General features: G+C 68.4%; 1 protein-coding gene across 1 annotated transcript; it reads right to left on the bottom strand.

Moving 5' to 3' along the window:
- Positions 1 to 78: 78 nt before the first annotated feature.
- Positions 79 to 13,267, bottom strand: LOC123369171 (hydroxyproline dehydrogenase-like). The gene is made up of 10 exons (XM_045014531.1): positions 13,004 to 13,267; positions 11,442 to 11,635; positions 10,192 to 10,312; positions 9,271 to 9,354; positions 8,877 to 8,957; positions 2,398 to 2,544; positions 2,106 to 2,272; positions 1,743 to 1,853; positions 1,536 to 1,624; positions 79 to 384 (listed from the first exon to the last, which is right to left on the bottom strand). Exons 1-10 carry the CDS (start codon positions 13,265 to 13,267, stop codon positions 215 to 217), a joined length of 1,428 nt encoding a protein of 475 aa, XP_044870466.1. The 3' UTR covers positions 79 to 214.
- Between the last annotated feature and the right edge of the window lie 101 nt (positions 13,268 to 13,368).

Below are 13,368 nucleotides of genomic sequence, written 5' to 3'. Positions count from 1 at the left end.
CAGGGGGCACCGGGCGTGAGAGGCATTCGGGTTTATTGGGCCGGCAGTGGGGGTCCCTGCTGCCAGGGGGAGCTAGGGGCAGGAGTGTCCCCCCCCACACCCGAGCCTGGCTGGGTAAGTCAGGCCACAATTCCCCCCTCCCAGCATCCCTCAGGGCAGGCAAAGAGCAGGACGGGTTGTGGGGGGCAGCGGTTCCCTCGGATGCCTGGGTTCCTCAGGGGCGGCGCAGCAGGCGCCTGCAGAGCTCGCGGCGGAGGAGGTCCCGCTCTTTGCGGATGCCCTGCAGCACACTCTGGTTCTCCTGGGCTCGGCGCACCAGGTACGGCAGCACCTCCTCCACCGCCCCGTACGGGATGGACTTGTAGATGGCGTATCCCGCCTGGCCTGCAGGAGAGAGACGGGCAGCAGGGGGCGCTGGGATGGGGGGGGCGCCGCGAGGGAGCGCCTCGTGCCGTGGGGGGCAGCAGGGGCACTGCGAGGGGGTGGGGGCGCTGGGATGGGGGGGAGCGCCGCGAGGGAGCGCCTCGTGCCATGGGGGGCAGCAGGGGGTGCTGGGATGGGGGGGGCGCCGCGAGGGAGCGCCTCCTGCCGTGGGGGGCAGCAGGGGGGTGCTGTGCGTTGCAAGGGGGTGGGGGGCACTGAGGGGGCACCTCGTGCCGTGGGGGGCAGCAGGGGGGTGCTGTGCGCTGCGAGGGGGTGGGGGTGTGCGAGGGGGCACCTCGTGCTGGGGGGGCAGCAGGGGGGTGCTGTGCGCTGCGAGGGGGTGGGGGTGTGCGAGGGGGCACCTCGTGCTGGGGGGGCAGGCGGGGGGTGCTGTGCGCTGCGAGGGGGTGGGGGTGTGCGAGGGGGCACCTCGTGCTGTGGGGGGCAGCAGGGGGGTGCTGTGCGCTGCGAGGGGGTGGGGGTGTGCGAGGGGGCACCTCGTGCTGTGGGGGGCAGCAGGGGGGTGCTGTGCGCTGCGAGGGGGTGGGGGTGTGCGAGGGGGCACCTCGTGCTGTGGGGGGCAGCAGGGGGGTGCTGTGCGCTGTGAGGGGGGGGGGGTGTGCGAGGGGGCACCTCGTGCTGTGGGGGGCACCAGGGGGGTGCTGTGCGCTGTGAGGGGGCACCTCGTGCTGTGGGGGGCAGCAGGGGGGTGCTGTGCGCTGAGAGGGGGTGGGGGTGTGCGAGGGGGCACCTCGTGCTGTGGGGGGCAGCAGGGGGGTGCTGTGCGCTGTGAGGGGGTGGGGGTGTGCGAGGGGGCACCTCGTGCTGGGGGGGGCAGCAGGGGGGTGCTGTGCGCTGCGAGGGGGTGGGGGTGTGCGAGGGGGCACCTCGTGCTGGGGGGGCAGCAGGGGGGTGCTGTGCGCTGCGAGGGGGTGGGGGTGTGCGAGGGGGCACCTCGTGCTGTGGGGGGGCAGCAGGGGGGTGCTGTGTGCTGTGAGGGGGGACAGCGGGGGCACAGTGAGGGGGCAGGGGGGCACTGAGGGGGCACCTCGTGCCGGGGGGGCAGCAGGGGGGCCCCGTGCGCCGCGAAGGGGCCGGTGGGGGGCACCTACCCAAGGCCAGGGAGACGTGGTCACACATGCCCAGCAGCTGCCCGAAGCAGACGGCCCCTCCGTCCTTGGCAATGCCCAGCTCCTCCATCCTGTCAGGGGACGGGGATTAGGCACCGCAGGGGTCTCGGCCCCACCCCCGGAGCTGCCCCCCTCACCCCCCTTCCCCTGCGGCACGAGGGAGCAGTGCATGCTGGGAGTGTAACCCACCTGCGGACGGCGTGGCTCACAGAGCTCTCGTTGTGGCTGGCCACGATCAGCTGGCACCGCTGCCCATCCCGTGCCCCCAGCTCCAGCAGCAGGTCCAGGCAGCGCTGGTAGCTGCAATACAGAGAGCCAGTGTGGGGCCAGGACCCCGGCGTCCTGCACCCCAAGTTCCCCCAGCGCCGGTGTGGGCCCGGGACCCCGGCGTCCTGCACCCTCAACCTCGCCCCCCCGGGGGTCATTTCTCCTCCAGTTCAGCAGGAGCTGCAGCCATCCTGCACTCCACCACACAGGCATGCAAACCACGGGGTCCCCCCAGCCCCCCAGCTCCCTGTTGGGGGCAGATCTCCAACCCCTTCCCCCACTCACCTGTGGTTGGTGGCCTCCCAGGTGGGGTGCAGGGGGTCAGGGTATCCCCCCTCCCGCGCCAGCTGCCGCTCCTGCTCCAAGTAGGCCCCGCGCACCAGCTTCACCCCGAAACAGAAGCCCCGGCGCTCGGCCAGCGCCACGTCAGCACCAAGCCGTGCCAGGCAGTCCTGCGAGAGCAGCGCCGGGCTCAGGGGACGGGCCCAGGGAGGGGTGCGGGCCCTGGGGGGAGGGGGGCCCAGGGGGCACAGGCCGGGGGAGGCTGGCCTGGGGGTACAGGGTGGGGTTGGGGTACCTGCAGGTAGCACTGGTACGTGTTCCACACCCAGGGCTGGGTGCGATTCCAACGCCCCATCAGCGCCAGGGTGACGAGCGTCAGCGCAGGGTTCACGTAGGTGTACTCGGCGTCCACCAGCACCCGCACCCCCGCCTCCACCGCCCGCTGGGGGGAGAGACAGTCAGAGCCCCGGCACCCGCCTCCACCGCCCGCTGGGGGGAGAGACAGTCAGAGCCCCGGCACCCGCACCCCCGCCCGCTGTGGGGAGAGACAGTCAGAGCCCCGGCACCCGCACTCCCGCCTCCACCGCCCGCTGGGGGGAGAGACAGTCAGAGCCCCGGACCCGCCTCCACCGCCCGCTGGGGGGAGAGACAGTCAGAGCCCCGGCACCCGCACCCCCGCCTCCACCGCCCGCTGGGGGGAGAGACAGTCAGAGCCCCGGCACCCGCCTCCACCGCCCGCTGGGGGGAGAGACAGTCAGAGCCCTGGCACCCGCACCCCCCGCCTCCACCGCCCGCTGGGGGAGAGACAGAGCCCCGGCACCCGCACCCCCGCCTCCACCGCCCGCTGGGGGGAGACACAGTCAGAGCCCCGGCACCCGCACCCCCGCCTCCACCGCCCGCTGGGGGAGAGACAGTCAGAGCCCCGGCACCCGCACCCCTGCCTCCACCGCCCGCTGGGGGGAGAGACAGAGCCCCGGCACCCGCACCCCCCGCCTCCACCGCCCGCTGGGGGGAGAGACAGTCAGAGCCCCGGAACCCGCACCCCGCCTCCACCGCCCGCTGGGGGGAGAGACAGTCAGAGCCCCGGCACCCGCACCCCCGCCTCCACCGCCCGCTGGGGGGAGAGACAGTCAGAGCCCCGGCACCCGCACCCCCGCCTCCACCGCCCGCTGGGGGGAGAGACAGTCAGAGCCCCGGCACCCCCGCCTCCACCGCCCGCTGGGGGGAGAGACAGTCAGAGCCCCGGCACCCGCACCCCCGCCTCCACCGCCCGCTGGGGGAGAGACAGTCAGAGCCCCGGCACCCGCACCCCTGCCTCCACCGCCCGCTGGGGGGAGAGACAGAGCCCCGGCACCCGCACCCCCCGCCTCCACCGCCCGCTGGGGGGAGAGACAGTCAGAGCCCCGGAACCCGCACCCCCGCCTCCACCGCCCGCTGGGGGGAGAGACAGTCAGAGCCCCGGCACCCGCACCCCCGCCTCCACCGCCCGCTGGGGGGAGAGACAGTCAGAGCCCCGGCACCCGCACCCCCGCCTCCACCGCCCGCTGGGGGGAGAGACAGTCAGAGCCCCGGCACCCCCGCCTCCACCGCCCGCTGGGGGGAGAGACAGTCAGAGCCCCGGCACCCGCACCCCCGCCTCCACCGCCCGCTGGGGGAGACACAGTCAGAGCCCCGGCACCCGCACCCCGCCTCCACCGCCCGCTGGGGGAGACACAGTCAGAGCCCCGGCACCCGCACCCCCGCCTCCACCGCCCGCTGGGGGAGACACAGTCAGAGCCCCGGCACCCGCACCCCGCCTCCACCGCCCGCTGGGGGAGACACAGTCAGAGCCCCGGCACCCGCACCCCCCCACCACCGCCCGCTGGGGGAGACACAGTCAGAGCCCCGGCACCCGCTCCACCGCCCGCTGGGGGAGACACAGTCAGAGCCCCGGCACCCGCACCCCCGCCTCCACCGCCCGCTGGGGGAGACACAGTCGGAGCCCCGGCACCCCCGCCTCCACCGCCCGCTGGGGGGAGACAGTCAGAGCCCCGGCACCCGCACCCCCGCCTCCACCGCCCGCTGGGGGGAGAGAGAGTCAGAGCCCCGGCACCCACACCCCCGCCTCCACCGCCCGCTGGGGGGAGAGACAGTCAGAGCCCCGGCACCCGCTCCACCGCCTGCTGGGGGGAGAGACAGTCAGAGCCCCGGCACCCCCGCCTCCACCGCCCAGTAGGGGGAGAGACAGTCAGAGCCCCGGCACCTGCACCCCTGCCTCTACCGCCCGCTGGGGGGAGAGACAGTCAGAGCCCCGGCACCCGCACCCCTGCCTCTACCGCCCGCTGGGGGGAGAGACAGAGCCCCAGTAGGAGGAGAAGTGCTAGGCAGAGACGGGCTCCACCTAACGAAGAGAGGGAGGAGCAGCTTCCCAAGCAGGCTGGCTGGCCTAGTGAGGGGAGTTTTAAACTAGTTTCACCGGGGGAAGGAGACCAAAGCCCTGAGGTAAGTGGGGAAGTAGGATCCCGGGAGGAAGCACAAGCAGGAGACTGCAAGAGGGGAGGACTCCTGTCTCAGACCGAGAAAGCAGGACAATCAGCGAGTTACCTTCAGTGCCTAGACACAAATGCAAGAAGCCTGGGGAACAAGCCGGGAGAACTGGAAGTCCTGACACAGCCAAGGAACTATGACGTGATTGGAACAACAGAGACTTGGTGGGATAACTCACATGGCTGGAGCACTGTCATGGATGGATCTAAACTGTTCAGGAAGGACAGGCAGGGCAGAAAAGGTGGGGGAGCTGCATTGTATGTAAGGGCTTGGCTACACTTGAAAGTTGCAGCGCTGGGAGTTACAGCGCTGGTCATGCAGCTGTGTAGGGCCAGCGCTGGAGTGTGGCCACACTGACAGCTACCAGCGCTGCAGTGTGGCCACACTTGCAGCACTTTCCAGCGCTGTATTGAGAGGTGCATTGTGGGCAGCTATCCCACAGAGCACCTCGTCCCGTTTTGGCGCTGAGTATTGTGGGAAGGGGAAGGAAGTGTGCGGGTCATTCCGCTTTCTGTGCCAACGCCCCGTGGTGCATCGCTTCACATCCCAGCATTCTGTCTTTCCGGCAACGTTTGGCGCCATTGTGAGTGTTTTTCTGTTTTACTCTCTTCTGTGTGAATCGCGATTTCTGTGGCAAATGGAGCCCAAGCTGCTGAGGACTGTGCTGATGAGTGTCTCCAGCACAACACGTTTGGCAGTCAAGCTATTCCTTCAGCTCCAAAGTGACAGTGAGGAGTCTGACGATGATATCGATATCGATTCTCCTGCTCAGAGCTCCGGTGTGAAACTGCAGAAAAACCTGAGAGTCTCTGGGTTAAGTTTAGAAGTGTGAGCAACAAGGGTGATGTCGTGGTGGGAGTCTGCTACAGACCACCAGACCAGGGGGATGAGGTGGACGAGTCTTTCTTCTGGCAACTAGCAGAAGTTACTAGATCACAGGCCCTGGTTCTCATGGGAGACTTTAATCACCCCGATATCTGCTGGGAGGGCAATACAGCAGTGCACAGACAATCCAGGAAGGTTTTGGAAAGTGTAGGGGACAATTTCCTGGTGCAAGTGCTGGAGGAACCAACTAGGGGCAGAGCTCTTCTTGACCTGCTGCTCACAAACAGGGAAGAGTTAGTAGGGGAAGCAAAAGTGGATGGGAACCTGGGGGCAGTGACCATGAGATGGTCGAGTTCAGGATCCTGACACAAGGAAGAAAGAAGAGCAGCAGAACAGAGACCCTGGATTTCAGAAAAGCAGACTGACTGCCTCAGGGAGCTGATGGGCAGGATCCCCTGGGAGAATAACATGAGGGGGAAAGGAGTCCAGGAGAGCTGGCTGTATTTTAAAGAATCCTTATTGAGGCTGCAGGAAAAAACCATCCGGATGTGTAGGAAGAATAGTAAATATGGCAGGCAACCAGCTTGGCTTAACAGTGAAATCCTTGCTGATCTTAAATGCAAAAAAGAAGCTTACACGAAGTGGAAGACTGGACAAATGACCAGGGAGGAGTATAAAAATATTGCTCAGGCTGCAGGAGTGAAATCAGGAAGGCCAAAGCACACTTGGAGTTGCAGCTAGCCGGAGATGTTAGGAGTAACAAGAAGGATTTCTTCAGGTATGTTAGCAACAAGAAGAAAGTCAAGGAAAGTGTGGGCCCCTTGCTGAATGAGGGAGGCAACCTAGTGACAGAGGATGTGGAGAAAGCTAGTGTACTCAATGCTTTTTTTGCCTCTGTCTTCACAGACAAGGTCAGCTCCCAGACAGCTGCACCGGGCAGCACAGCATGGGGAGGAGGTGACCAGCCCTCTGTGGAGAAAGAAGTGGTTTGTGACTATTTAGAAAAACTGAACAAGCACAAGTCCATGGGGCCGGATTTGCTGCATCCGAGGGTGCTAAAGGAGTTGGCCGATGAGATTGCAGAGCCATTGGCCATTATCTTTGAAAACTCATGGCGATCGGGGGAGGTCCCGGATGACTGGAAAAAGGCTACTGTAGTGCCCATCTTTAAAAAAGGGAAGGAGGAGGATGCGGGGAACTACAGGCCAGTCAGCCTCACCTCAGCCCCTGGAAAAATCATGGAGCAGGTCTGTAGAACATGCAGACTCACCCCTGCGGCGGCGCCTCCTGCTGGTCTGTTCTCAGGAATTAGCTCAGTGCCAGCCAGGAGCGCCCTCTGCAGGCCGGTGATCCGCCTGTCCTCTTGGCCCCCGCGTCCCTCCCTGGACCCCGGTGCCCTTTTAACTGGGGTGCTGCCCCCTGGAATACCCCACCAGTCTGGGTCTCCCCTCCCTGGGTATCCCCACTTTGCCTCAGTCTTGGCTACTGCCCAGTCTCCTCTCGCCCCCGTTCCCTGGGGCAGGCTGCAGCATCAGCCACTCATCACCGGCAAAGGGGTTTGGACCTGCTGCCTCTAGCTACCCATGGGCTGCCCCCTGCAACCCAGTACCCAGCTGACCTTACCCTAGGCCTGCAGCCTGGGGGGTTTCCAGGCCAGAGCGCCCCAGCCCTGCTCCACCTTGGGCACCCAGGTGCACTCCCCAGCAGCCAGGCCCTTCTCCCTCTGACCACAGAGAGAGACTGTTTGCTCCTGGCTTCCCTGGGCTTTTTATGCAGGCCAGCTGGGGCCGCTTCCCCAATCAGCCCAGCTTTTAGAGCTGCAGCTTTTAAGCCCTTCTTGCCCCAGCCCCAGCCCTCTCCTGGGCTGTTCTAAGCCCCGAAGGGCAGGAGCAGGTAACCACCCCGCTACAAGGTCCTCAAGGAATCAATTCTGAAGCACTTAGAGGAGAGGAAAGTGATCAGGAACAGTCAGCATGGATTCACCAAGGGCAAGTCATGCCTGAGTAACCTAATTGCCTTCTATGAGGAGATAACCGGCTCTGTGGATGAGGGAAAAGCAGTGGATGTGCTATTTCTGGACTTTAGCAAAGCTTTTGATATGGTCTCCCACAGTATCTTGCCGGCAAGTTAAAGAAGTATGGGCTGGATGAATGGACGGTAAGGTGGATAGAAAGCTGGCTAGATGGTCGGGCTCAACGGGTAGTGATCAATGGTTCCATGTCTAGTTGGCAGCCGGTATCAAGTGGAGTGCCCCAAGGGTCGGTCCTGGGGCCGGTTTTATTCAATATCTTCATTAACGATCTGGAGGATGGTGTGGACTGCACCCTTAGCAAGTCTGCAGATGACACTAAACTGGGAGGAGTGGTTGATACGCTGGAGGGTAGGGATAGGATACAGAGGGACCTAGACAAATTAGAGGATTGGGCCAAAAGAAACCTGATGAGGTTCAACAAGGACAAGTGCAGAGTCCTGCACTTAGGACGGAAGAATCCCATGCACTGCTACAGACTAGGGACTGAATGGCTGGGCAGCAGTTCTGCAGAAAAGGACCTAGGGGTTACGGTGGACGAGAAGCTGGATATGAGTCAGCAGGTGCCCTTGTTGCCAAGAAGGCTAACGGCATTTTGGGCTGTATAAATAGGGGCATTTCCAGCAGATCGAGGGACGTGATCATTCCCCTCTATTCGACATTGGTGAGGCCCCATCTGGAGACTGTGTCCAGTTTTGGGCCCCACACTACAAGAAGGATGTGGATAAATTGGAGAGAGTCCAGCGGAGGGCAACAAAAATGATGAGGGGGCTGGAGCATGTGACTTATGAGGAGAGGCTGAGGGAACTGGGATTGTTTAGCCTGCAGAAGAGAAGAATGAGGGGGGATTTGATAGCTGCTTTCAACTACCTGAAGGGGGGTTCCAAAGAGGATGGATCTAGACTGTTCTCAGTGGTAGAAGATGACAGAACAAGGAGTAATGGTCTCAAGTTGCAGAGGGGGAGGTCTAGGTTGGATATTAGGAAACACTATTTCCCTAGGAGGGTGGTGAAGCACTGGAATGGGTTACCTAGGGAGGTGGTGGAATCTCCTTCCTTAGAGGTTTTTAAGGTCAGGCTTGACAAAGCCCTGGCTGGGATGATTTAGTTGGGTTTGGTCCTGCTTTGAGCAGGGGGTTGGACTAGATACCTCCTGAGGCCCCTTCCAACCCTGAGATTCTAGGATTCTACCCCTGACACCTGCACCCCCACCCCCACCCCCCGCTGGGGGGAGACACAGTCAGACCCCCCTGGAACCCCCAACACCCGGCTCCAGCGCCCACTGGGGGAGACACAGAGCCCCAGCACCCCCAACATCCGCACTCCTGCTGCCCGCTGGGGGGAGACATGGTGAGACCCCCCCCCCAAGCTCCTGTATGTGGCCCCAGCTCTGACCTGGGTGACCGTGTCCAGCCGCAGCAGGGAGGCCTGTAGGTGCCGGTTCTCAGCTGGGCTCAGGCCGGAGAAGTTCGCCTCCTGGGGGCAGTTAGGGGCAGGGTTGGTCCAGGTCTCAGGAATCCGCACCCGCGTCTGCACAGGGTAAACCCGGGGGCGGGGCAGGGCTCAGGGGGGCTGGGCCCCACAGCAGGGTCTGGGACTGGCAGATGCTGCATGGTCCAGGCTGGCCCCAAGACCTTCCATTGGGAGAGAGCCTGGCCGGGGCCAAAGGGTGGGTGGGGGCAGGGCCCTGGCGTCACACCCAGGGCCTGGCCGAGCCAGCCCCCCCCCCCCGTGTCTCGGTGATGGGGCTGCCCGAGGGGCAGGACTGGGGGGCGGGGACAGCACTGACCTCTCCACCCATCACTGCCATGACTCTGTCCAGGCTCAGCTCCGACGGCCCCCCCGGCTCCCCCAGCCGCAGCGACACCGTCCTCTGGGGGGGGGGGGGACAGCATGGGGGGAGTCAGGGGGCTGCCGGGGACGCCCCCACCCGCCACCTCCTCCCCTGCGCCCCGTCCCCTTCCTGCCACCCCACTGCCCCCCACCTCCTCCCCTGCGCCCCGTCCCCCTCCTGCCACCCCACTGCCCCCCACCCCGCAACCTCCTCCCCTGGGCCCCGTCCCCTTCCTGCCACCCCACTGCCCCCCACCCCAACACCTCCTCCCCTGCGCCCCGTCCCCCACCCCACCACCTCCTCCCCTGCGCCCCGTCCCCCTCCTGCCACCCCTCAGCCCCCCACCCCAACACCTCCTCCCCTGCGCCCCGTCCCCCTCCTGCCACCCCTCAGCCCCCCACCCCAACACCTCCTCCCCTGCGCCCCGGCCCCCACCGCACCACCTCCTCCCCTGCGCCCCATCACCCGCCAGCCACCCCACTGCCCCCCACCCCGCCACCTCCTCCCCTGCGCCCCGTCCCCCTCCTGCCACCCCACTGCCCCCCACCTCCTCCCCTGCGCCCCGTCGCTCTCCGGCCACCCCCCCGCCCCCCACCTCCTCCCCTGCGCCCCGTCCCCCTCCTGCCACCCCTCAGCCCCCCACCCGCCACTTCCTCCCCTGCGCCCCGTCCCCTCCCTCCCCCTATTTGGTGGGTCACACTTGCATGCCTCAGCTGGCTCTCCGTCCCCCCCGCGCCCCCAGCCAGCCGGCACAGTTTGGCATGGGCAGCAGTGCGGGGACCCAGGCAGCCGGGCCCCAGCCCCTCAGGTCCCCATAGGCACGGAGCAGACAAAAGGGGGCGTCAGCAGCTCCCCCCACCCCACCCCCGTACTCACACAGAGCCGGGCGCTCATCAGGGCCGTCACCTTCAGCTGCATCATGGGCTGGGGTCCCCCCTGGGCCGAGAGCCCCACACAGCCTAGCATGGCCCCCCGGTTCCCCTCGTACCAGCCCTCCCTGCGGGGAGAGAGAGCTGGGCCCTGGCACGGACCCCCCAGCCCCCCGGTTCCCCTCGTACCAGCCTCCCTGCGGGGAGAGAGAGCTGGGCCCCGGCACGGACCCCCCCGCCCCCCGGTTCCCCTCGAACCAGCCCTCCCTGCGGGGAGAGAGAGCTGGGCCCTGGCACGGACCCCCCAGCCCCCCGGTTCCCCTCGTACCAGCCTCCCTGCGGGGAGAGAGAGCTGGGCCCTGGCACGGACCCCCCAGCCCCCCGGTTCCCCTCGAACCAGCCCTCCCTGCGGGGAGAGAGAGCTGGGCCCCGGCACGGACCCCCCAGCCTCCCTGGTCCCCTCAGACCAGCCCTCCCTGCGGGGAGAGAGAGCTGGGCCCGGGCACGGACCCCCCAGCCCCCCGGTTCCCCTCGCACCAGCCCTCCCTGCGGGGAGAGAGAGCTGGGCCCCGGCACGGACCCCCCAGCCCCCCAGTTCCCCTCAGACCAGCCCTCCCTGCGGGGAGAGAGAGCTGGGCCCTGGCACGGACCCCCCAGCCCCCCGGTTCCCCTCGAACCAGCCTCCCTGTGGGGGGAGAGAGCTGGTCCCTGGCACGGACCCCCCAGCCCCCCGGTTCCCCTCGAACCAGCCCTCCCTGTGGGGGGAGAGAGCTGGTCCCTGGCACGGACCCCCCAGCCCCCCAGTTCCCCTCGAACCAGCCCTCCCTGCGGGGAGAGAGAGCTGGGCCCCGGCACGGACCCCCCAGCCCCCCAGTTCCCCTCAGACCAGCCCTCCCTGCGGGGAGAGAGAGCTGGGCCCCGGCACGGACCCACCAGCCCCCCGGTTCCCCTCGAACCAGCCCACCCGGCGGGGCGCGAGAGCTGGGCCCCGGCACGGACCCCCCCGCCCCCCGGTTCCCCTCGTACCAGCCCTCCCTGTGGGGAGAGAGAGCTGGGCCCTGGCACGGACCCCCCAGCCCCCCGGTTCCCCTCGTACCAGCCTCCCTGTGGGGCGAGAGCTGGGCCCTTTCGAACGTGGAACCCGCCCTCCGGGACCATCCCCACTGCCCCCTCCCGACCCCATCCTCTGGGACTCCCCATAACTAGCCCCCTTGGATTCCCATGATGCCCCCCCCATAATCCCATGGCCCCCCCTACCCTTCCTTGTCCTGCCCCACATCCTCCTCGATGGGCACGGCCAGGAGGGGGCGCAGCCCCAGGGCGCGGAGGTGCTGCACTGTGACCCCCACCTCGGGGGGCGTCTGCCCGGCCACGAACTGTCCGTAGAAAGAGGCGCGCAGCAGGGACCCCCAGAGCCGGCGCCCCAGCAGCCACCGGGACACGGAGAGCAGCTGGGGAGGAGACGGGCGTCAGCCACCCCCATCGACAGCCCCCGGCACACGCCCCACTGGGGAGCCTGGTGCAGCAGGGACACACAAGGGGGCGGTGTGGGGCAGCAGGGTTCTCGTGGGGGTGCAGCCTCAGCATGGTGGCCAGGCCCAGGTTCAGCGGGGAGCAGGGTCTCACCGTGGGGGCCCAGGCCAGGGAAGCAGGGCCCCGCACGGGGCAGGGTCTGGCAGTGGGGCAGGGGGGCAGGGTCTGGCCGTGGGGGCCCCGCGCGGGGCAGGGTCTGGCCGCGGGGCCCCGCCCCAGGAAAGTGGGGGCCCCGCGCGGGGCAGGGTCCGGCCGCGGGGCAGGGAAGTGGGGGCCCCACGGGGGGCAGGGTCTGGCCGTGGGGCAGGGAAGCAGGGCCCCAAGGGGCGCAGGGTCTCACCGCGGGGCCCCGGCGCACCAGCCCGGCAGGCCGCAGAGCCTGAACACCAGCAGCCCCCGCGCCAGCTCCCAGCCGCATGGGGCAGAGTCTGGCTGTGGGGCCCCGTGTGGGGCAGGGAAGCAGGGTCCGGCCGTGGGGCAGGGAAGCAGGGCCCCACGCGGGGCAGGGTCTGGCCGTGGGGCAGGGCCCCACGCGGGGCAGGGTCCGGCCGTGGGTAGGGAGGCAGGGCCCCGCGTGGGGCAGGGTCTGGCCGTGGGGCAGGGCCCCGCGCGGGGCAGGGTCCGGCCGTGGGGCAGGGAGGCAGGGCCCCACGCGGGGCAGGGTCTGGCCGTGGGGCAGGGCCCCGCGCGGGGCAGGGTCCGGCCGTGGGGCAGGGAGGCAGGGCCCCGCGTGGGGCAGGGTCTGGCTGCGGGGCAGGGAAGCAGAGCCCCACAGGGGGCAGGGTCTGGCCGTGGGGCAGGGCCCCACGGGGCGCAGGGTCCGGCCACGGGGCAGGGAAGCAGGGCCCCGCGTGGGGCAGGGTCCGGCCGCGGTGCAGGGAAGCAGGGCCCCACGGGGCGCAGGGTCCGGCCGTGGGGCAGGGAAGCAGGGCCCCACGCGGGGCAGGGTCTGGCCGCGGGGCAGGGAAGCAGGGCCCCGCGTGGGGCAGGGCCCCGCGCGGGGCCGTGGGGCAGGGAAGCAGGGCCCCACGGGGGGCAGGGTCCGGCCGCGAGGCAGGGTCTGGCCGCGGGGGCCCCGCGCGGGGCAGGGTCCGGCCGTGGGGCAGGGAAGCAGGGCCCCACGCGGGGCAGGGTCCGGCCGTGGGGCAGGGAAGCAGGGTCCGGCCGCGGGGCAGGGAAGCAGGGCCCCACGGGGCGCAGGGTCCGGCCGTGGGGCAGGGAAGCAGGGCCCCACGGGGGGCAGGGTCCGGCCGTGGGGCAGGGTCCCACGGGGCGCAGGGTCTCACCGCGGGGGCCCGGCGCACCAGCCCCGGCAGGCCGCAGAGCCTGAACACCAGCAGCCCCCGCGCCAGCTCCCAGCCGCTCTTGAGCCGGAGAACGTCGCCGTCGAAGCGCAGCTGGGCCCCCTGGGGGGCCGGTTGGAGGGGGGCTGAGGCCACCCCCCCTGCCCGCTGCAGCCAGCGCCCCCCGCGCCCCAGCATGGCGCCCGCTGTCTGGCCGAGCCGGGAGCGAAGGTCGCCCGCCGTGGGGCAGAGCCAGCGGAGTGACATCCTGCCCCGCGACCCCCAGGGCAGTCACTCATTAACCCCCAGCCCCCCCGGCAGCGTGGGAGGGTGAAGGGGGGCGGCGCCCGGCTGGGCCAATCCTGTGG

This window comes from Mauremys mutica, chromosome 4 (genome assembly GCF_020497125.1).
Source record: "Mauremys mutica isolate MM-2020 ecotype Southern chromosome 4, ASM2049712v1, whole genome shotgun sequence".
Taxonomy (NCBI): domain Eukaryota; kingdom Metazoa; phylum Chordata; order Testudines; family Geoemydidae; genus Mauremys; species Mauremys mutica.
Note: the sequence above shows the minus strand (reverse complement) of the source record. Positions and strands in the feature narration are given on the sequence as shown.

Excerpts from the sequence above, each read along its gene's own strand:
- LOC123369171 (XM_045014531.1), bottom strand. The coding sequence starts at position 13,267 with ATGTCACTCCGCTGGCTCTGCCCCACGGCGGGCGACCTTCGCTCCCGG. Across the intron at positions 11,636-13,003 it reads TGGTGCGCCGGGCCCCCGCG|CTGCTCTCCGTGTCCCGGTG; the intron begins GTGAGACCCTGC and ends TCTCCTCCCCAG. Across the intron at positions 385-1,535 it reads CCACGTCTCCCTGGCCTTGG|GCCAGGCGGGATACGCCATC; the intron begins GTAGGTGCCCCC and ends TCTCTCCTGCAG.